Source organism: Ictidomys tridecemlineatus, chromosome 11, assembly GCF_052094955.1.
Source record: "Ictidomys tridecemlineatus isolate mIctTri1 chromosome 11, mIctTri1.hap1, whole genome shotgun sequence".
Classification (NCBI taxonomy): Eukaryota; Metazoa; Chordata; class Mammalia; order Rodentia; family Sciuridae; genus Ictidomys; species Ictidomys tridecemlineatus.
In genome coordinates, this window is record NC_135487.1 from 91,578,445 (window position 1) to 91,599,948 (window position 21,504).

General features: G+C 38.5%; 1 protein-coding gene across 1 annotated transcript in view; it reads right to left on the reverse strand.

The window, feature by feature from the left end:
* Positions 1-14,750: 14,750 nt before the first annotated feature.
* Slc25a24 (solute carrier family 25 member 24) overlaps positions 14,751-21,504 on the reverse strand; it is a 51,031-nt gene continuing 44,277 nt past the window's right edge. The window contains exons 9-10 of the mRNA XM_005339103.5: positions 20,238-20,388; positions 14,751-16,841 (exon numbers count right to left, since the gene is read on the reverse strand). Of these exons, the coding sequence (XP_005339160.1) occupies positions 16,657-16,841; positions 20,238-20,388 (336 nt within the window). The 3' untranslated portion in view covers positions 14,751-16,656. The remainder of the gene's footprint in view (positions 16,842-20,237; positions 20,389-21,504) is intronic.

The window sequence follows — 21,504 nt, forward strand, 5'->3', positions numbered from 1 at the left end:
CAGGGGAGTAGACAGAGCTGGCAGATCTGGGGTGGGACCTAAACTGGGTCTGCCTCAGATCCACACCTCCCATTTTACACAAAAATAAATTCCAGAGAATTAAGGATCTGAATTTTTTAAGACCAATGAACTATTAAAGTACTAGAAGAAAATAAGATGCTATTACTTTTTAAGTGTAGAAAAGGCTTTGTGAAACAAGACAGACAGACAGACACTCATACACACACACACACACACACACACACACACACACACACAAACAGGATCATAACAAAACCTTTACCAGTTTGATTGCAATAACAAAAAAATGTTATAGAAGTCAGTGGTTCTCAAGTAGGGGCAATTTTGCTCCACAGGGGACATTTGGCCAAATCAGGAGACATTTTTTGGTTGCCAAAACTCAGGTAGTGTTCTACAGTCATCAAATGCAGGCCAAAGATGCTGCTAAAAAAAAATCCTATGGTATACAGACAGTCACCCACATCAATGAATTATGCAGCCAAAAATGTTAAAAGTGCCAAGGTTGAGAAATCCAGCCATGCAAAGTTAACAGCATCAGTAAAGTGCCCTGTGCCACTTTGAGGTCTGTTGCCTACAGCACCAGGTCTGAACTCCTCTGTGCATTTTCTCTCCTCCTGATGATGGCATCTGGAGCTACCTTTGACTCACTTCAACATGCAGACAAGGCTAAAACAGAAGGAAGGGCTCTGATTGGCCACGTGGATAGAACCATCTCTCCCCTGAAATCTTGGAGACTACTGCATGAGAAAATATAAATATTTTTCTTCAATCAGTTATACATGGGGCTTCTTTGCTAAACTAGCTTGCTTTTCCCTAGTGAATACAGTATAAGTATGAGCACAAACAAAGATCTGGAAGAATACATACAAAACTCAGAGTGGTGGCTTCTTCTAAGCAAGAAGACAGGTTTGGGATGGGTAGTCAAAGAACTTTTGCCATGACCACATAAGCACTTATCGAATGTGAAATTTTTAAGAATTTTTTTAAAAGACAATCAACTGAGATTATGTTGCATATTCAACAAATGATAATCACTCTTAGTAAAAGTCTCCATAGATTCAACTCCATAGGATGTTTCCTGTGTGTCTGTGAAACTGCATTAACTCAGAGGTCAAGTTTCTTCAATTATAAAATAAGTATAATGATACCTCCCTCACATGGCTTATGTGGGGAAAAAAGGAAATATTGTACATTAGGTTCTTAGAATTGGTGTCTGGTCTAAACCACTCAGTAAATATAAGCTATTATTATTATTAGGAGATGAGTGAAAGCAAAAGAAAAAATATCTATTTTGCTAGAAATATATTTTTGAAAGTAAAATTGAAATAAATAGCTTCCAAACAAGAAAAGAATGAGATAAAATTCCATTCCACTTAACATGATATATTGAGTATCTGCTATGGCTAGACACTAAGATACACCGATGGGTAAGACCTACTGCTTGTCCTACAGATACTCAGAATCTAACTGGGAAGACAGATGAAAGAAAAGCCTCCAAATGCCACAAAGGCAATGTAGAACTTCTAATTTGTGCAGCTAGAGGAGTGGAACAAAGAGAAATTATCCATTCCTTCGCTTAGATGATTGGAGAGATTGGGCTAGGAAATTATAAAAGAAAAGAGACATTAAACATGCACAGAAGTTCATAAGAGGCAGAAGCAGCTGTGGGCATGGGCAGCACAGGCAAGCACAGGCAGAGAGATGGACCAAAACCATCAGTGTTGGTTGGTATCCAGATGTGAAAATGGGAGAGATGAGAGAGAAGATTCTAGATGCATGGAAGGCCAATACTGGACATTGTATGCCCCACTCCAGACTTCATCTTGATAGCAGGGTATGGATATGAAGGGAGAAGTTAGGGAAGGGGAGGAGGAGGAGGAGGGAGAGGAGGCAGCTGTTGCCTACATAGTTAGAGTGATAAACACAGCAAGAGCATGGAGACCCAGAAGAGAGACTGTGTTGGTAGCAAGATCCAAACAGCTGACACATTAGGAAGACAAAACAGGAGATGCTGAGGATGGTCATCAGGTTTCTAGTGGGTGTGACTAGTTGTAGCTCTGAAATACAAAGTCCAGGAAGTGCAACTGTGTCACAGGCTGGAGGAAAGAACTATGCAAGGGGCTATTCATAAGGCCAACATAATAAGAAGCCATTAGTCCCTGGTCTGCCAGGTCTGAAGCTGTGAACACCTGGGTGACATTGCCAGTTTCTGTACAGTGACAAGGATGGACAGAATTAAGAAGTCAGAGGTGGGGAAAGGCAACTGGTGGCCTCAGCTCTCCATGGAAACCTGGGAATTGACATCCACTTCATAGGTCAGCAATCACATCCGCCAATACACCCCAGAATGGCCCAAACCTACAACTAAACTCATATCTTTCACAAGCATTTTGGTTTCAACTTTATAGGCTGCAGGAGCTGCAGAGATGAAAGATGAAAGTGTGTTATCCTGTATTAGTTTCCCTGGTATCTGTGTGCTTAATCTTCAATATTTCCAATTAAATCATGAGGAAATAATTATGCAAACCATAATTTCACCATCCACAGGGAAATGATTAGTTTATTATCCTTGAGAGGTTTGTACCAGGGCATCTAAAAGCTTTAGATAAGGAGCTAATTTAATTTTGGTTTCCCTTCTGCTAAGATTTCATACTCTGGAGTAATATATACAAAATAGAGAAAACATGTGCAGTCTCAAGGTCAAGAATATTAGCATGATTATTAATAACTAGAAATGTGGCTTTCATACTATTTTACTTCTTAAGTCTCCAATGTTCTGTCTTACATACTAATCTCTTTTATGCTTAGAGATAATATAAATAAGGCAAGAATTCAAAAAAGTACTTAATTTATATTTGAGGCAAATTATACTCTGGAAAGACTCTCATTTTTGTATATTTATATGTACAAACTTAAAATGTTGTGAAACAGAATTTTATAGCTAAAAAAAACTCATTCCATGCAACTTCAGTTGTTTGCAAATGGAATGGATAAAGGCTTATAGCCTTTATCAATAATTCGTTGATGGCTGGGGATGTGGCTCAAGCGGTAGCGCGCTCACCTGGCGTGCGTGCGGCCCGGGTTCAATTCTCAGTACCACATACAAACAAAGATGTTGTGTCCGTGAAAAACTAAAAATAAGTAAATAAAATTCTCTCTCTCTCTCTTAAAAAAAATAATAATAATAATTCGTTGATGCTCACAAAGTTGCTTAGCAGCAGCACGGGAACTAGACCCCAGGTTCTCCAATCCAGCATTCCCTCCTCCACCTTATACCTACCTATTGTCATCTGTTCACTTTTTCAAAATTGTTTTTCAAATTTAAAACTAAAAAATAAAGCCAAATGTCAATTGTCCATATTGAAGCCTCTCTGTTATTTTGTCTCTACCTATGGGCTTTAATGTGTTTACTGGTTTTTCTCAAGTTCATAAATCTACCACCCACTAAACACACACACACACACACACACACACACACACACACACGCTCTCGCGTGTGCGCGCGCGCGCGCACATACACACACCTTTGATCATGTCCCTCTCAAGCTGTCTCCTGCTCATCTTCTCCTTATAGCCAAGCCTTTTGAAAAACTGTCTCCTCTAAAGATCCCTCTTCCTTCCTTCACTTTATTACTCAGCCCACTGCTGCTACTACAGTGATCTCTTCTCACCCCCAAAGCCACTCAAAATCTCAGCCTTAAGTAATCTTTGCCACCTGCACCTCAGATACAGCATTAATCTCCAGAATATACAAAGAACTCAAAAAAAAAATAACACCAAAAAACCCCCCAAAACAAAAAAACCAGTCAATAAATGAACTGAGCAGGCACTTCACCAAAGAAAAAATACAAATGGTCAACAAATATATGAAAAAAAATGTTCAACATCTCTAGCAATTAGAGAAATGCAAATTAAAACCACACTGAGATTCCATCTCACTCCAGTTGGAATGGCAGTTATCAAGAATACAAGTAATAATACAAACAACAATAAGTGTTGGTGAGGATGTGGGGGGAAAGGCACACTCATACACTGCTGGTGGGATTGCAAACTGGTGCAGCCAATGTGGAAAGCAGTATGGAGATTCCTTGGAAAACTGGGAATGGAACCACCATTTGACCCAGCTATCCCACTCCTCAGTTTATACCCAGAGGACTTAAAAACAGCATACTACAGGGACACAGCCACACACAATGCACAATAGCTAAACTGTGGAACTATCCTAGATGCCCTTCAGTAGATGAATGAATAAAGAAAATGTGTTTTATACACAATGGAATATTACTCAGCATTAAAAGACAACAAAATCATGGCATTTGCAGGTAAATGGACGAAGTTGGAGAACATGATGCTAAGTGAAGTCAGCCAATCCCAAAAAACCAAATGCCGAATGTTTTCTCTGATATAAGGATACTGATTCATAATGGGGATGGGGAGGGGCAACATGGGAGGAATAGAGGAACTTTACATAGGGCAAAGGGGAGGGAGGAAAGGGACAGGACATGGTAGTAGGAAAGGTGGTGGAATGAGACAGACATCATTACCCTAAGTATATATATGAAAACACAAATAGTGTGACTCTACTTTGTGTACAACCAGAGACATGAAAAATTGTGATCTATTCATCTAAAATGAATTGAATTGTATTCTGTTGACATATGTAACAAATTAGAATAAATAGAATTTTTTAAAAAAGAATATAAGTAACAATAAATGTTGGTGAGGATGTGGGGAAAAAGGTTCACTCATATATTGCTGGTAGGACTACAAATTGGTGCAACCACACTAGAAAGCAGTATGGAGGTTCCTTAGAAAACTTGGAATGGAACCACCATTTGATACAGTTATCCTGCTTCTCAGCTTATGTCCAGAGGTCTTAAAAGTCAGCATACTACAGAGGCACAATCACATCAAGGTTTATAGCAGCCTAATTCACAATAGCTAAGCTACGTAGCCAACCTTGGTGCCTTAAAAGGATGAATAAATAAAGAAAATGTGGGATATATACACAATGGAATATTAATTAGCCATAAAGAAGAATGAAATTATGGCATTTGCCAGTAAATCGCTAGAACTGCAGACTATCTTCCTAAGTGATATAAGCCAATCCCAGAAAAACCAAAGGCCAAATGTTCTCTCTGATATGTGAATGCTGACACAGAATAAGGCGGGGAGTGGGAGTGAAAAATAGAAGTTCATTAGATTAGACAAAGGGGAATGAAGGGAAGGGAGGGGGAATGGAAATAGAAAAGACAGAAGAATCAATCAGACATAACTTTCTTATGCTCATATATGAATACACCACCAGTGAAACTTCACATCATGTACAACCACAAAAATGGATCTAACTAGAATAAGTTATATTGCATGTATATGTAATATGTCAAAATACACTCTACTGTCATGTATATATAAAAAGAACAAATAAATAAATAAATAAAGATCTTAGCCCTAGCAAAGCCAAGGAGAAGCCAACTCTCATCTCCCGGCGACTGTAATGCCAGTTCTTTGGTGTTTCCTTCTCACTCTCCCTGTTATTTTGCTTTAATGAGCCTTTGGCATGAGTTGACCAATCTCTCAGGAGGCAGAAGACAGCTAACCCCAGATGGGAATCCTCCCAACATTCTGCTTCCAACATCCCAAACCAGAAATCGTCTTTCCTTCTTTCGTTTTTTCATTCAGCAATACTTATCAAGTGCCAACTATGTACCAAATAATGCACTTGACACACTGGGGATACAGGTATGAAAAAGAAGAGCTTCACCTCTGCTTTCAGTGTGCACTGGGCATCCACCCACTCCACTGCAATCCTTCCATCTCTGGGAAAGATGCAACAGATTGTGTCATTCCCCTTTGATTAAACTTTTCAGGTAGCTCTCTTAGGAAACCCGGCTACTTAGAATGGCGCAGAACTGGTTTTTTTTTTTTTTTTCCCAACCAAAGATTTTGCTGTTCTCCCCAGTGAGAATCACGCTGAACAACTCTGCAAATTCCCCACCCATGCCCTTTCTTTCTCCTCGCCTTTATATATGCAGGGTTCTCTTTCCAGAACACCCTATCCTCCCTGTAGGAAATTCTGCTCTTCCTTTGTTTTAGTCATCGTTTTCATCCCTATAACCAAAAGACACTACAAAAACAATTTTAAAGGAGGAAAAGTTCATTTGGTGCTCATGATTTCAGAGGTCTCATTTCACAGATGGTCAGCTTCATTCTTCAGAGGCCATAGTGAGGCAGGACATCATGGTGAAGGGTGTGGCCTAGGAAAGTGGCTCAGGATATGACCATGACCTGAGAGAGAGGCTTCCATCACCATGGACAAAATATAGACCCCAAAGACACACCCTCAATGACCCACCTACTCCAGCCACACCTTACCTGCCTACAATTACCATCCAGTTAATTCCTATCTGAGGATTAATGCACTGATTAGGTTGAGGCTCTCATAATCCAATCATTTCATTCTAAGTTTTCTTGTATTATCTCACACATGAGCTTTGGGGGGGATACCTAACATCCAAACTATATCATTCTTCAGAGACTAAAATTTCATCTCCCATGTGACACTGTCAACGCCCTGCCTAGTGTACTCATAGTTCTTGGAACAAACGCATGTCTTAGCAATTTATATTGAATTGTTAATTTTTTTTTTTTTTGCATCAGCCTTTCCAGTAAAAGGTGTGCTCTATGAGAAAAACAACGAATTATGCAACATTGCATATGCCTGAAGCTCAGCAACAGCTCTGGTATAGGCAGCAGGTAACAATAAAAACTTCTTGAACGAATTATTATCTTTTCATGGGTGCCATGAACACGTGGTGCTTGTGTATCCCCATCAATATTTGGGGTTTTCCGAGTTGATTTTCTCTTCTTCACTTTTCTCACTGCCTCTTTCCATTCTATTTATGTACTTCAAGTGGAAAAGATAAAACCTGACCTCTTTTTCTATCCCTCGGGCTCCTCTTCTTTATTAAATTGAAACCAAAAATATTAAACCACAAAGAGACTTTTGGTTTAGGCCCCTCCTCCTGCAGATAGTAAAGAGGCCACATTCCCTTTACTGGATTTGATTTATTCCTTCATAATGGAATAAAAATGAACTTGAGGGAAAGAATATGTACAGCCAGAGTGATGCAATGGTTAATGAATGAGAGATTACATAATGAAACAGTTTAATTAGCTATTCTTAACTTTAAAGGCACAGCCTCTAGATTCTACGACATTTCATTTCCCTTTATTCTTTCCGGGGTTCTCATTGCGCACTAATTACACCTAACCCTGGTTGAAAACCACGCCTTCTGCTCAGCCCATTCCCGAACCACGCCCACCCACGCTGGCGCTCACTGGGATGGAATTAAAAAGGCGCCACACTCCAGTGAAGGTCATGACTCTGCCTCCAGGATGCTCCCCTGCTCCTGGTGCTGACCCACCCACTATGGCTTCCTCTCGATTTTATGGATTCCTCCGCCCTCTCGTGTTTGGGGTCTGTCCTGTGGCTCTCATGCTTTCTTAGTGATCTGGCCTGATGAATCAGTTGGACATATGGGCCCCGCTGACCTTGCTATCCCTCCAGATAGAACTTCCAGGGCTGCCTTCTTGCTGCTGAGCAAGCAGTGCCCAGTCTCAGTCACAGAGAGCCAGCCCTGGGAGCATGGCCTCCCCATGCTGGGGACCAGTAATCAATGACGCCTCACATTCCGACTTTTACTGGTCCTTCCCATGTTTTAAACTCTCCCTTCATCAGCTTTACCCGTGTCTTTGCCTCATAAAGTTCTGTACCCCATGGCCTTCCTGCCACAGGTTTCCCCTTTCCTGTCCCCTATGAGGACACCCCTACCCCTCCACAGGGTGGCAGTTGGGATACATGTGCTTCCCACTATCCAGATCCCCCTCTAGGCCATTCCACCTACACATACCCTCTTGTAAAACCCCTGCTCCACCACTGGTCCTGCCTTCTGACCACTGGTTCCCTCTGTTATCAGCCTTTCTCCTCAATTGCCTGGTCACACCCTCTCATTCATTGAGGACTTCAGGTAGCTGGGTCACCAGAGATTGATTTCACCCCAATTATTTCTCTTATTTATAACCCCAAATGCCTACCTAATCCAACTCTGTCCTTCCAATTTATTTCAGGTATCCTCTCACCCTTGCTTTTCAAATTCTTTGGGAACTTCCCTCCATGGACCCATGTACTGGTCTTTGCATCAATCTCTCCTTTCCCCCTCCCCTACTTTGATTCAATGGTCTTTAAATTCATATTCCCTCTCCAGTGTTCCCAATTTTCTTTCCCCCTCTATTTGCAAGCACTTGCCCAGTTAAACCCTGGGTGAATCAAGCTAGCTGCTCTCCTTGTGCTTCCCCCGTGCATATTAACATTGCCTGAGAAAATCAAGCATGCTTGATCATGAAGTGATCACTTCTTTTTTTTCTTTCCCTCCTTTCTCTGTGACCTCCACAGATTGGAAGCAAAGGATCAGTCGTCGGTTCCTATCTCACCAGAGGGGAGTGCCCATTCCCTGGCTGCTCCCTCTCATCTCCTTCACTGCTTCCTCCTCCTCTTCAGCCTCCTGCTGGAGGGTCAGTCTTCATCATTTTCTTTTCTTTCTTCCCTGTATTCACTCCTTAATCTTTTGACTGCATAGCTTTAAAAACCTTCTGGATGCCAATGACTGTCAGGTGTGTTTGTCTAGCCTAGGCCTCCCCTGGAATTCCACAGCTCCCTCCTTGAATTCTTGAGCTGGATATTTCACAAGCATTTAAATCTCAGGGGTCCAAAACCTATTTCTCCATTTCCCTCCTCTGCCCACCTTGTTATTCATGCCATCTTCCCATCTCAACTTAAAGCAACTTTATCCTTCTTTCTTGGGTCAAAGAATCATCCATGATGCAACAATTTCTTTTAATCATAGCACTGGAAAACAACACCTTTAACAGTTCATTAATCTCCATCATTAATAACATCATTTATATACAGTGGTCAGAATGAAACCAGTTTGCTGTGGTTCTCAACTGTGGCTGCACATTGGAATCCCCTGGAGGGATTTTAAAACATACAGTTTGCCTGTGTCCCACCCCACCCTGAGACTCTGATTCCATTGGTCTGGGATATGAGTGGAGATTTAAAAGCTTCCAGGTAGTTCTAAGATGCAGCCATGATTGCAAGCTACTGTGTTAGGGCTTAAAAAAAAAAAAAAAAAAAAAAAGCCTAGTGAAAATCATTAATATTAAACAGCATTTAAATGTCAAGTAAAAGTTGGTATCACACACTAAAAACAATATCCCAAATATTAAAATAAATAATAATAATTAAAATTGGGAAGCTATATAAATATATCCTAATCTCTCCAAATGAGCTTTATTATTTTCTTTATTATTTTAATCTTTTATAATCTTTTGTTTCTCATTTGGATAAAAATCTTTTATTAGTTTTAAATACTGGTTATTTGATGAAAATATCCTACCATTGCCTAAAAATTGAACAGAAAATCACTAGGTCTCAGCTGTAGCTTCTGTGTTTTCTTTTCAAGTGTAGAATTTTTTTCGGTGAATTTTTTGGGGAAATGAGCTGAAAAGAAATGAAACTGAAAACATTTCACTTTCTGGTTGGGTTGAAGGATTTTTGCAATTGAACAAGGTCAGTTTCATCACCTTGACTTTCTTTTTGTATTTTCTAGCATTTTTACTCCAAATGCACTCAGACTGTGGCATTTTCACAGGTGTGACCACTTTGTAGTTTTTTTTTAATGGTAACTTAGCCCACCAGGGGAAAGAGACAACTAGGAAATAGAGGATGGTGACTGAAAACAGCTCACAGAGCCATGGGTGAGAGGAAAAAGGAAATGAGAGGCAGAGGAGGTGAAGGAGACCAGCCTCAGGCTCCTCTTCTGGGCTCCTGCCACTGGATGGGAGATAAGCAAACAGACCAATAGCTCATAGACTGGGTAAAGAGCACCCCACAAAACAATAGTAACAACTCTTGTAGAAAACTCCCTAAGAGGGACTAAAACACTAAATTTTGTGGTGCATTTTGTTACTTGTTTTTATTTTATTTTAGCCCTTACTTCACCACTCTGTACCACAAATTTGAGCTATGATGACACTTCTCAAATTATTTTAAGCAAATGAAAAATTATTCATCCCACGATGAAAACAAATATCCCAAAATATTTTCTACAGCTACTATTTTCATATCTGAATATTTACCTATGACTCTGTATATGAACAGTCGTACTCGTTCTTTCAAACATTTCTAATTTGACTTGCAAAATATGGAATTTTTCTATTTTTGAAAAATGTCTAAAAAAGTTAAGAACAAGCCCTTCTCTTAGCCTTACCTATAAAGGGCCTTCTTTGTCACTGTCCCTAGTTTCACTCCTCTAAACAAGGTAGGGATGGTTTGTGCAAGAAATCTAAATCTGGCCTCAGAGGTAGCCCAGTGATTTTCCAGGTCAAGGCTAAGGGAGAAAGCAAAGCTATGAAGTTGTGCATTCCTCCCAGAACCCAATGACTGAAGAGGTAGCTGGGAGAAGTCTGCCACCTAGTGGGAAATTGTGGCCACTGACGGTCCCTTTTATTTATTTATTCATTCTCTTTCTTTCTTTATTCATTCATTCATTCATTCATTCATTCATTCATTCATTCATTCATTTTAGATGACCTGCACTTGGCTTTTAATGCTATTTGGAATTGTTTTTTCCATGCAAGGTAAGCTTCATCCTTGAAGATTTTCTCTGCCAGATCACTGATAGAGGACCTTGATTTGTGTGCTTAAGGACTTATAATGGGAATTTGATGGCATGGCCCCATGGGCATCCAGTGCTTCTATACATGTATTAAAAACCACATTGTACCGCATAAATATGTATAATCACTGTATGTCAGCTTAAAATAATTTTTAAAAGATATGTTTCTATAAACAGTTTTTCTGGTCATGGGCTGAAGTTTCCATTGAAGTCAGGGCAGACAAGCAGGAAAATATTCAACTACCACTTACATTCAAGGCTGAGACGTGAAAGGTCCTCCTAATTAAAATTGTGCAGTAGTGCTGTGTCACTTCATAAGTGTCATGTAAAATGCTAAGTGTTTTATTTCACAAATCCCTTCTCATTTCTACAGTAATCATCAATGTGTTCTGTGTGCTTTGTCCTATACTATGACAAAATTCAGGGTGGGACATATACTCCACCTCATCATACAATTCTGTACTAAGAATATTTTCCATTTGTTCAGACCCATGTAATAATCCACTCTAGTTTATGGTGGTCTTTTGAAAATGATTGACATATTCAGATAAAATTAAGGAGGTAGCCCCTTAGATCTATTTCTGTACTTTTCTTTTATTTGTCATATTATCCCACTTTGTTTTATGTTTGAAAGATTGTTTTTTTTTTTTTCATTTAAAGTAGCACCCACACAAGTATCATTTGGAGGCACAGTCCCCTGTTTCACACTTTCCCACTTCCAGTCTTACTTTCCACTTGCAGTTTGTTTGGCTGCTGCTTTTGGCATTTTCCTTTGTAATCTCTAAATAAAATACTTCTGTTATACCCAGATCTATCTCTGGTGGACAGTCTTAGTTTGGGTTCTCTCTGAAACAGACCCTGAGACAAGAATCTAGGATAAAATGGGGAAGTAAGCAGTCCAGAATAGGCAAACCATCAAATAGAGAAGATTTAGAAATAGTTCTAGACTATAAATTATCTTTAATTAAATATAATTAAATTATAATGTATCTTTCAACATTACAACTAATTTTGCCTTCTCCTACATATCCCACCTCCTCCCTAAGCCCTTGAAAAGTGTCAACTTTCAATTATACAGTTGATTTTTCATCCTAGGTGCTGTTTATTGAACTGTTCAGCCATGAAACTACATTGCCATATATCAACAACGTTTGGGGAATTTGGAGATTCAGTAGGTAGAATGGTGTGTTGTGTTAAAACAGATGAAACAAACAACCACGTCCATGTGCAGAGCTTCCACCTAAGAGACACAGCAGTTTAAGTGCCTATGGCAAGATAACCTAGTGAAACACTAATTAGTATTTAGCTCCCCTTGTGTTTTCCCTTTCATCTCATTTCAAGCAAGGATTCAAGCCTTTAGCATTTCCTTCCCTCAGTGATTTTTAAAAGTAGAAAACAGAAGGCACTTTAGATCAGAAGCTCTTGTGTCTTTTGAAAATTAAGCTGCCTTCAGAGAGGTCCTAGAGAGAAGGCAGAAAAGTGCTCTTGATATCAACAGGAAAAGGGGGCGAGCCTAGCAGTTGGGAAGGAGGCAAAGGTTAGTGGGTGCTATTCAATTCCTCACCCTTTCAGAATGGAAAGGCCAGACCCAAGGTCAGATGCGCCCCATCTTCCCAACTATTCCCTGCCAGGCATGTACAACTGCTGGAACCAGGGACCAGGCAGGATGGAATAAAGGGCCCCTTGGAAGTGACTAATGAGAACCAGGACCAGTGTCCAGAGGGGCCAGGACCCAGTCACCAGCACAACACTGAGTAGTATAGGAGCTTCCATCTGTATTTTAGTTGACTTAAAGGAAATAAGGAAATGTCATGTTTTTGCACATACCAGCTGATACTCCCAAGATTCATGTGGGGACCACCTACAAGGTGGCCAAGACTGAGTGGTGCATGTCCACAGTCGACATTAAGGATGATGGGGTTCCAACTAATTCATCCTGAACTGTGGCAGAGACTGTGCTGGAGAACCAACCAGTGTGGAGATGACAGATGACGGAACACTCTTCTTGCAAGACTTGGCTGCTAGGGAATGCCAGCGTTCTGAGATGTGTTTAGGTAGTTTAGAACACTTTAAAATCCCTGAACAGACCAGCCCCTCTTTCAGGAACAACAAAACACAAAGCACTTGTTTGCTATTGTTATCTGACTTTGAGCAAGTAAATTAAAAACAGGACAACATCAACCACTAAAAAATAAATAAAATGATTGTTTACAACACTGCAAAACATGTGTAAAGACAAACAAACCCTAGCTAAAGAGAAGGCAACCAGGGGGGGAAGTGAGGACAACTGTATCCCTGTTAGTTTGCTAATATTAAAATTCTCTGTAATTCTTAGAAAAATATTTTTAGATTTCTAAGGTCTCTAAGTTAATTCTCTTTTTTTTAAAATTAAAACTCTCCCAGGATAAGGAGAGGCCAATAAATATGTTGCCTGGGAATGGGTCAACATGTTGGGACAGCAATAGAAAAACTATTCTGGCTATGCTAGAAATGATGGTCACCATAAATGATGATTTCCAAAGTTTCCAATAATGAAACTTCCATTCCCAGAAGAGAGATATTTGAATCTTATTTAGGGAACATCCCCAAGGAACTGCTGCTATGGCAGAACTAGAAATCCAAAGGAGGAATGCACAGTTAATATGCCTTCCTGGGTATCCTCTTTGCTTCTTCCCCTCCCCTCCAGCCAACCCGCCTGGCCTCCTTGGTGTTTCTCCCACCTTCACCCATTGCAACAGCATTCCCTCTGTCCTCCTGGATGCTCTTCCTAGACCCCAGAGAGGCCCCCAAGAACCCTTTTCACTAAGCATCTTCTCAGCGGGATCTTCTCTAGCTTTTGAATGGGTTGGGCTGGGGCGTGCTACCCTGGCACGGCCTCCTGTGTTTATCCCATAGGAACGCGACCTATTCTATTCCCTTTGTTTACTGTCTGTCTGTGTCTCCCCACTAAATAACCTCCGGGACCAGAGGTGGTGGGTCATTTACTCAGTGCTGGTTCTCAATCCCTAAGAGTGGCTGGCACACAGTAGGTGCTGAATATTCACCGAAAGAAACAACGAGTTAGTATGAAGGAGCAAATGCATAAACTGCCCGAACGCAGAGGTCAGAAGCACTCCAACATTCACCGCCCACCTGCCTCCCTCCTGAATTCCCAGCGGGCTGTGAACCTGCTTTCATTCACACTGTGTGTGGTTGGAGAGCAGCAGCTCAGCTCAGTCCTGAGGGGACCAGGAGACAGGAATGAGCCAAGGGGCTGGGGTTGCTCCCCAGAGCTTTGGCCCTCACTCCAGTGGTCCGCGCTTTTCCCAGGGGAATGAGGCAAAGGAGCCAGAGGAAGGATGCTGGTACCTGCTATCAATGCTCTTCGGGTGCTCTTCTCCAATAAAGAATTCCCTGAGGACAAAGGGGCTGGCAAAATTTCTGTTCAGGGATGAGGAAACCATGCCACACTATGAACCAATTACTGTAAAACACAATCCCTGATCATGTGCTTCTCTCTTGATGGGAAGAGAAGACGAACAGGCTACAAACAAATTTGGCAGCATATTCAATAGGGCAGAGGAAGACATGATTTCTGGAGTCTGAATAGCCCTGGGGTTGGAATGCAGACTTTCTCTACAGTCTTATTCTAAATAGAATTTTTTACTTCCTTGTTAATTTGCATTTTAAAATGACTTACCAGTAAACTTAATTTTTTTTTTTTTTTTTTGGTCACGATTTCAACACACACACTCCACATCTAGCTGGGCCAAGCTTAACCTGTGACCTTGATTCCTCTTGGCACAGTGAACAGTCTCATCCCTCCTATAACTCTAACTGATGAATGTGCGGTTTGGATGTAACAAAAACCCAAAAAAATCGCATTATGGCAAATGCATGATACAGACAATGACTACTATGCTTGCTCAGGAAAGGTCAAAATATTTAGAATGACAATGTAGTGCCCCGTGTGAAAATCATTATTCAAACCACAGCCATGGATATAAGCTCTTCGACACAGATATTTTTTGCTTTATTTATAAGTTATTTTAAAAATTAGGAAACAAGTCATGTTAAATATAAAGATTTTTTTTTTAATATAAATGGAAAGTAAAATGCAGTATTGCCAGAAATAAGCTATCTTTAACTGGGGGCTTTTTCCAAAAGATACAAAATCATTTTTTCAAAAGATACAAGATGTGCAAATATCTTACCATTCATACCTTACAAATGTTCAGCATGGAACAATTCAAATTCACAATGAAGTATAATATAAATATTTTCATATTCTTCACCAACTTGAAATATCAAAAATGATAATGAAACCATTCATTTCCACAGTTTTATGAATAAAAAAGAACTAATCATGTACCTTAATATTGCATTTTATGTATCACTCAAAAGTACAAATAAACCTGAAGACAGAGTGCGATACTTATAGTACAGTCTGAAAATATTGAGACATTTATCAGGCATAAGTAAATAAACTGTATTTTAGAGTTTGTCACACAAACACAAGTCCATGTTTCTCTTTGGTTCAAATAATAAAAGAGGTAGATTCAAATAACGTAAATACCTATTATTTCACTAGATTTTCATGAAACTGCTGTCAATTTACAACAGAAATTACTAGAAATCAAGTGAATCTAGGAACTCAATGAAAAAATATTAAAAATAACTTCAAGTTCTAATCACACAAATCATAAAAGTTGACTACAAAAAATGGCTTTAGTGAGATTTTAGAATGTTACCAATATTATAAAGTAAGTTTTCCATCATGTTCCAAAACTTTCTACCATGTTCCAAATGAAAATATGGATGTAAATGCTTACAAATTGTCTTTTACATAAATATAAGTATCTCATATGTAAGATTAATACATACTAATATGAATTCTTTTAGCTTTGTGCTACCCAAACTGAGAATGGCTGGTTCAAAAATATTCATCGGTAAAGAGGAAATGAGCATGTCATTGACCCTTGATCACCTCACTTCATGTCATTAAGAAATTCCAGATTACTAAGAATGGTCCCTAGAAGCCTTCCTGATAAACAGAATCTGATTGAAAAAGTAGAAAACAAAGGAGAAACAAAATAGAGATGCTCTTCAGAAACTGGTGTAAGAAAAATGCATTCATCTCCCTGATGTTTTTCAATGCTATGACAGAATAAATAGAATCTTTAAAATAAATTGTTTCCTGTTGATAATTTAACAGTTTTATATGCCAATCAGAGTATAATCCCAGGAACCAAATAACAGTGTAAGTAAAATGGAAATGTGCCTACTGAAATAAATATTATTTCATTGCTCCTCCTTACACATTCTGCCACTCATGTCCATTTCTACTCTGATTTCTGTCTGAAAGAAAGATTGGCAAACAAACCCTATATTTATTTAAATGCTATAAAATACACTGCAAATACAATGATTTTCTATTAATGGTTCCATGAGAAAAGTTTAAGTCTATAAAGACATCTAAAATGTAAAAAAAAAAAAAAAAATAAGTCATAAGGTTTTCTGATCATTTCTAAAAGACATTTAGGAATAAAGGAATTAGCATAAATTTGAATCAACCAGAATGAAGATTAGTGATTTATAATTCTACCATGCAAAACAAATTTAGCTCAAGTGAGTACATATTCAGATTTAGGATTCAGGGCACAGATCTGCAGAAGGACTAATCAGAAAACACAAAGTTCAATTTTGTGGCTTTCTCAAAACTTAATAAAACCATGATTTTTAATATTTTGTATACATAAAATTGAGCCCAAACAATTTAGCGATCACTGATATACTTCTGTGAAAAAAAAAATATATATATACTGCTTCTTTTGCCAGAGATTCATCACAATTGTAGAAGTCACTTAGAGATAGTTGAGAATTTCCACAAGCATGCTAAAGCAAAAACTTCAACTTGTCATTTCTGAGTTACTCCTAAAGTTTGCTTCATATTTTCATACACCACATAACTGATGCCTACAGCAGGGAGCACCTTCATGAAGTTTGGGGTGATGCCTCTGTAAAGTCCTGGTACTCCTTCTTTAGAAATTATTCTTCGAAAGAGGCCAACCATGTTCAGCTGAGAGGCTCCTTCTACCATGGCTAGAAAATTATAAAAACAAACAAGCAAACAAGGCTAATTTAGTATTTAAGCATGTTTATATTACAATAAACGACTAGGATTCAGGATCATATTTAGAATATGATGAAAGAAAAAGATAAAAATAAAACACCTTTTTAAATTATCCTTTCTATGGCACCTGTCAGTGAGTGTCCTATCATAATGATGGCAAAAAGAGTTCTTTATTGAATAATTACCATGCTCTAGGCATTGGGTTAATTACTTTCCTTGCTAAGTCTACTAGGTAAAACACATCCATTTTATAAATGGGCTTGGAACATTAAAAAAATTTGTACACTTAGCTAGCAAGTGGTTGATCTGTGGGTTGGTTGACTCTAAAGCCATATGCTTTCCACCTCAATACTCTACCACCTCCTACTTCCTCATTAGCCATGCACTGCACAGCAAACAGTTACATTTTGTCCAGTGGGAGAAGTACAGAGAAACTTTTTGAGAAGCTTAAGAAAACATAAGGGACTTGATCCTTGAAAATCATCTCAGTAGGATAGCAAAGGATGGAAGGAAACCTGTTTTGCTGCACAACAAAGACAAGGGTAGGAACCAACATATGTTAGGGGACACAGACAATTGTAGGATGTGGTCATTATACAGGTGGTACCAAGAGGCTGAAGTGGTCAAGGTAGGGATAGGAAAATGCAGATGAAGCTAAAAATATAGTGGGACAAATGACTAAAGGCTTTGAGGTTCCCACTAAGAAATTTGGGATTTTCTCTGAAGACATTGAAGAGTTACAAAGATGTCTGAGCAGATGTAAGATGGTCAGACCTGACTTTGGAAACCACAAACATGGCAGCCATGTGAAGGTCTGTGCTGGAACTAGCAGACAGGAGGGGTAAGCTCATTAGGCAATGGTTTGATGCCTGGGTTTCAATTCTAGTGCCACTATTTACCAAATATATAACTTTCTAGAAGTTCCTATCTTTGTCCCAGTAACTCATCTGCAAAATGTGGGTAATGTCAGTGCCAAGGTCCCCTAAATGATTACAATGGTTAAATGAGAGAATATTCAAAAACATTTAGTTTACTACTTTGCATTCTTCTCTGCAATCATATGATTGGTTCTCAACTACTCCAAGGTGCTGCCTTTGTTCCTGCCCCATTAACTTCACAATGCTTTTCCTCAGGCTGAAATGCTCTTTCCTAATCCATTCCATCTGCCTCTGCCCAGCCAACTCCCACATGTCTTTCCAGTCACCAGCTGGAGTTAGGTTACAGCCTTTGCTCTGTGCTCCCCCTAACAAAGGGGAGGTAATTTATTAAGGTTGTTCACTTCCTGGATGTGTGTCTGCTCCACTCTACAATGGTAGGAACCACATTTTACCTGTTGAGTGCTCTAATCTAGCATCCAGCAGTGTCTCGCACCCTGCAATGGCTCAAGAAGTATTTTTCAATTAATGACCCACTGCTTGTGAATGAGAGATGGATGCACTTGGAAAAAAGCTTGGGGATGAAGTTGTAGATGCCCAGGGTGCACTATTCAAAGAAATTAACAGTGGATGAGATTGAACAGAGAAAAAAGTAAAAGAAAGGTACTAAATGCATACCTTTGATAGAGGGAGTATAGTTATAAAAGCCAGAAAATAGTAAGGAAAGAATAATCAATGAGTGGGCAGAAGAACCAGGAAGAAAAGAGCTAGCTGTGAAGAAAAGAGCTAGTGACACAGTGAGGAAGAATCCCAGTTCAAAGATTGTGAGGTCCAAGCAGCACTAACAACAAACAATTGTAATCACTATTTACTAAAAATTTAACAAGTGCCATGTGCTTTACTTATATTGCAACTAATTCTTTTCATGCCCATTCACAGAATAGAAAATGGAAAACCAGGGGCTGGAGTTGTAGCTCAGCAGTAGAGTGCTTGTCTGCCTTGCACGTGTGAGGCACTGGGTTCGATTCTCAGCACCACATATAAATAGATAGATAGGTAGGTATATAGATAGATAGATAGATAAAATGAAGACTCATCAACAACTGGAAAAAAACATGATTCTCTTTAAAAAAAAAAAAAGAAAAAGAAAATGGAAATCCAAAGAGATTTATGGCAAGGATATAAACCAAAACCCTTGTAGATACCAAAACTTATATTCTTACACCATACATTCAACAGAGTAAAAAGAAAATAAATCTTATTCTGTTTAAATGTAAATCATGCATACACATGTACTTTACATATGATATTAAAACAGTCCAAAGAAAATAATCTTATTCTGTTTATATATAAATCATACATGTAAATTTGGTGTATCTATGACATTAAAATTTTATGAAGTGGGAGATACTAAAGAACTTCCAAAGAGGAAACTTAAGGAGACAATAGTGGGGGAGAAGTTAGAGAAATTCTCTTAAAACTACACTCAGCTGTTTCAATTAAATTGAAGTTCCAAAAGCATGTGACTGATGCAGCACTTTTTATTGGTATTAATCTAAAACTCACATTCAGAGGTGAAAAACCTCTATAATAAAAATTATAGAACACTAAACAAAAAAATTGAAGGAAACACTAAAAGATATAAGGACATCCCATGTTCATGGATAGGCAGAATTAATGTTGTTAAAATGGTCAGAGTATCAAAATATACAGATGCAATGCAATTCCCATCAAAATACGCATTATGTTCTTAATAGAAGATACAGAGAGAAGCCCATACAGCTACAATTATCTGATTCTTGACAAAGGAACTCCAAACATATATTGGAAAGAAAAAAGACAGCCTCCTTAGTAATCAATGCTTAGAAAACTGGATATCCATATGTAGAAGAATGAAATTAAATTCTCATCTCTTACCCTGGACAAAAGTAAACTCAAAATGAATCAAAGCCCTAAGAGCAGAAACTTTGCAACTATTAGAAGAATAGGTGAAATACTTTAATTATAACTACCATATGATCCAACTATATGACTTGTTGGTAATTATCCAAAAGAATTAAAGTCAGCATACTTTAAAGATACATGAATATTTACTTCATCACAACTCAAGTTATGGAATCAGCCTAGATATATCAAGAGATGAAAAAATAAAGAAAATGTGGTATGTAAACACAATGTAGTTTTATTCAGCCATAAAGAAGAATAAAATTATGTCATTTTGTAGAAAATTAATGATACTAGAGAGCAATGTTGAGCAAAATAAGACAGATTCAAAGACTCCCTCATATGCAAGAAGCTAGATGGAAAAGACTGAGAAAAAGAGGATACCATGGAAGCAGAAAAGTGACCATTAGAGAAGGGAAGAGAAAAAGGTGATGGGATATTGGATAGTGAAACTGATCACATTGTATTTTTATGTTTGTGCAAATATGCCAATATCAATCTATATAACTGAGATGTACCAATTTAAAAATAAATAAATAAACTTACCTTGGGCTTGCATGCGAGTCCTCACCAAAGCCAAGGGGTAGCTAGCCAGCTGGCCACAGGTGCTGGATAAGGCACCACATCCCAACAACACCATGACACCAGGGTTTACAGAGTCCTTTGCAAAATTATCCAGCCAATGGGACTTTAAGAGCTGTCCCAGAAATGGAGAAAAGAATAAAAATAATGAACAACAAACTTGACAACCACTTTCACTCTAGGCAAGCATTTCCACAACTATCCTCATCTTCATAAGAGACTGCCATTGTCTGTGAGAGGGGGTACATGTTCCTGGGAGCAACAGTCATGGCAGGAGGCAGCAGCTCTACAGAGAGCAACTTGAGATTCAGTACATGAGAGGTATGCCCTGGTTGTTCATCTTCTTTTAAAACAAACCTGAAGATCAATAGCACACCGAATGTTGTAGGATCCAAAGAATATTTCTTATGGTAAATACTAATAAAAACATTATACTTATATCTAAGTTTACACTCTTGACACTTTCATTATTTCATTTGGTCCTTATAGAAACTCTGACATGGATCTATTATTCTGATCTTAGTAATAATGTACTCCAATGGAGATTTTTTTAAAAAGGGCTCAGAGTCAGGGGTACTGATCCAGAGCCATCTTCTCTCCCCTGTTATTCGAGGCCCCTGTATTTCATTAGAAGGCAATACCCAGGATAAGTTGTATTAAATATATGAGTTAATTAGCTCTTTCAACATAAAATATTTTAGGCATAACATTTATGCTAATATGGTATGTAACTAGTACAAATCATTTGGTTTTTAATCCTGTAAGATTATCATAAGATTTCTTAATGGAAACCTTGCAGGCTAAAAGGAAGTGATACGTTATATTTGAAGTGCTAAAATAAAAATGTGTCAACCAAGAATACTGTATTGGCAAACCTTTTCTATAAATATGAAGGAGATATTAAGAGCTTCCTAGATATATGAAAGCTGAGACAGTTTATCACCACTAGACCTGCCCTACAAGAAATGCTAAAGGGAATCCTTCAAGTGGAAAGAAAAGAACAATAAACAGCAAGACAAAACCATAGGAAAATATCAACCCTTTGTAAAGGTGAATATAAATTATAAAATACTGTAGAATTGTACTGAAGGATGTAAATAGCTTCAAGCTCTGGTATAGAAGTTTAAAAAACAAAATCATAAAAAGTAATTATAAATCTGTTCATGGGCATACAATATAAAGAGAAGTAATTTGTGTCATAAATAACAAAGTGGAGGGAGGAAGTCAGAGA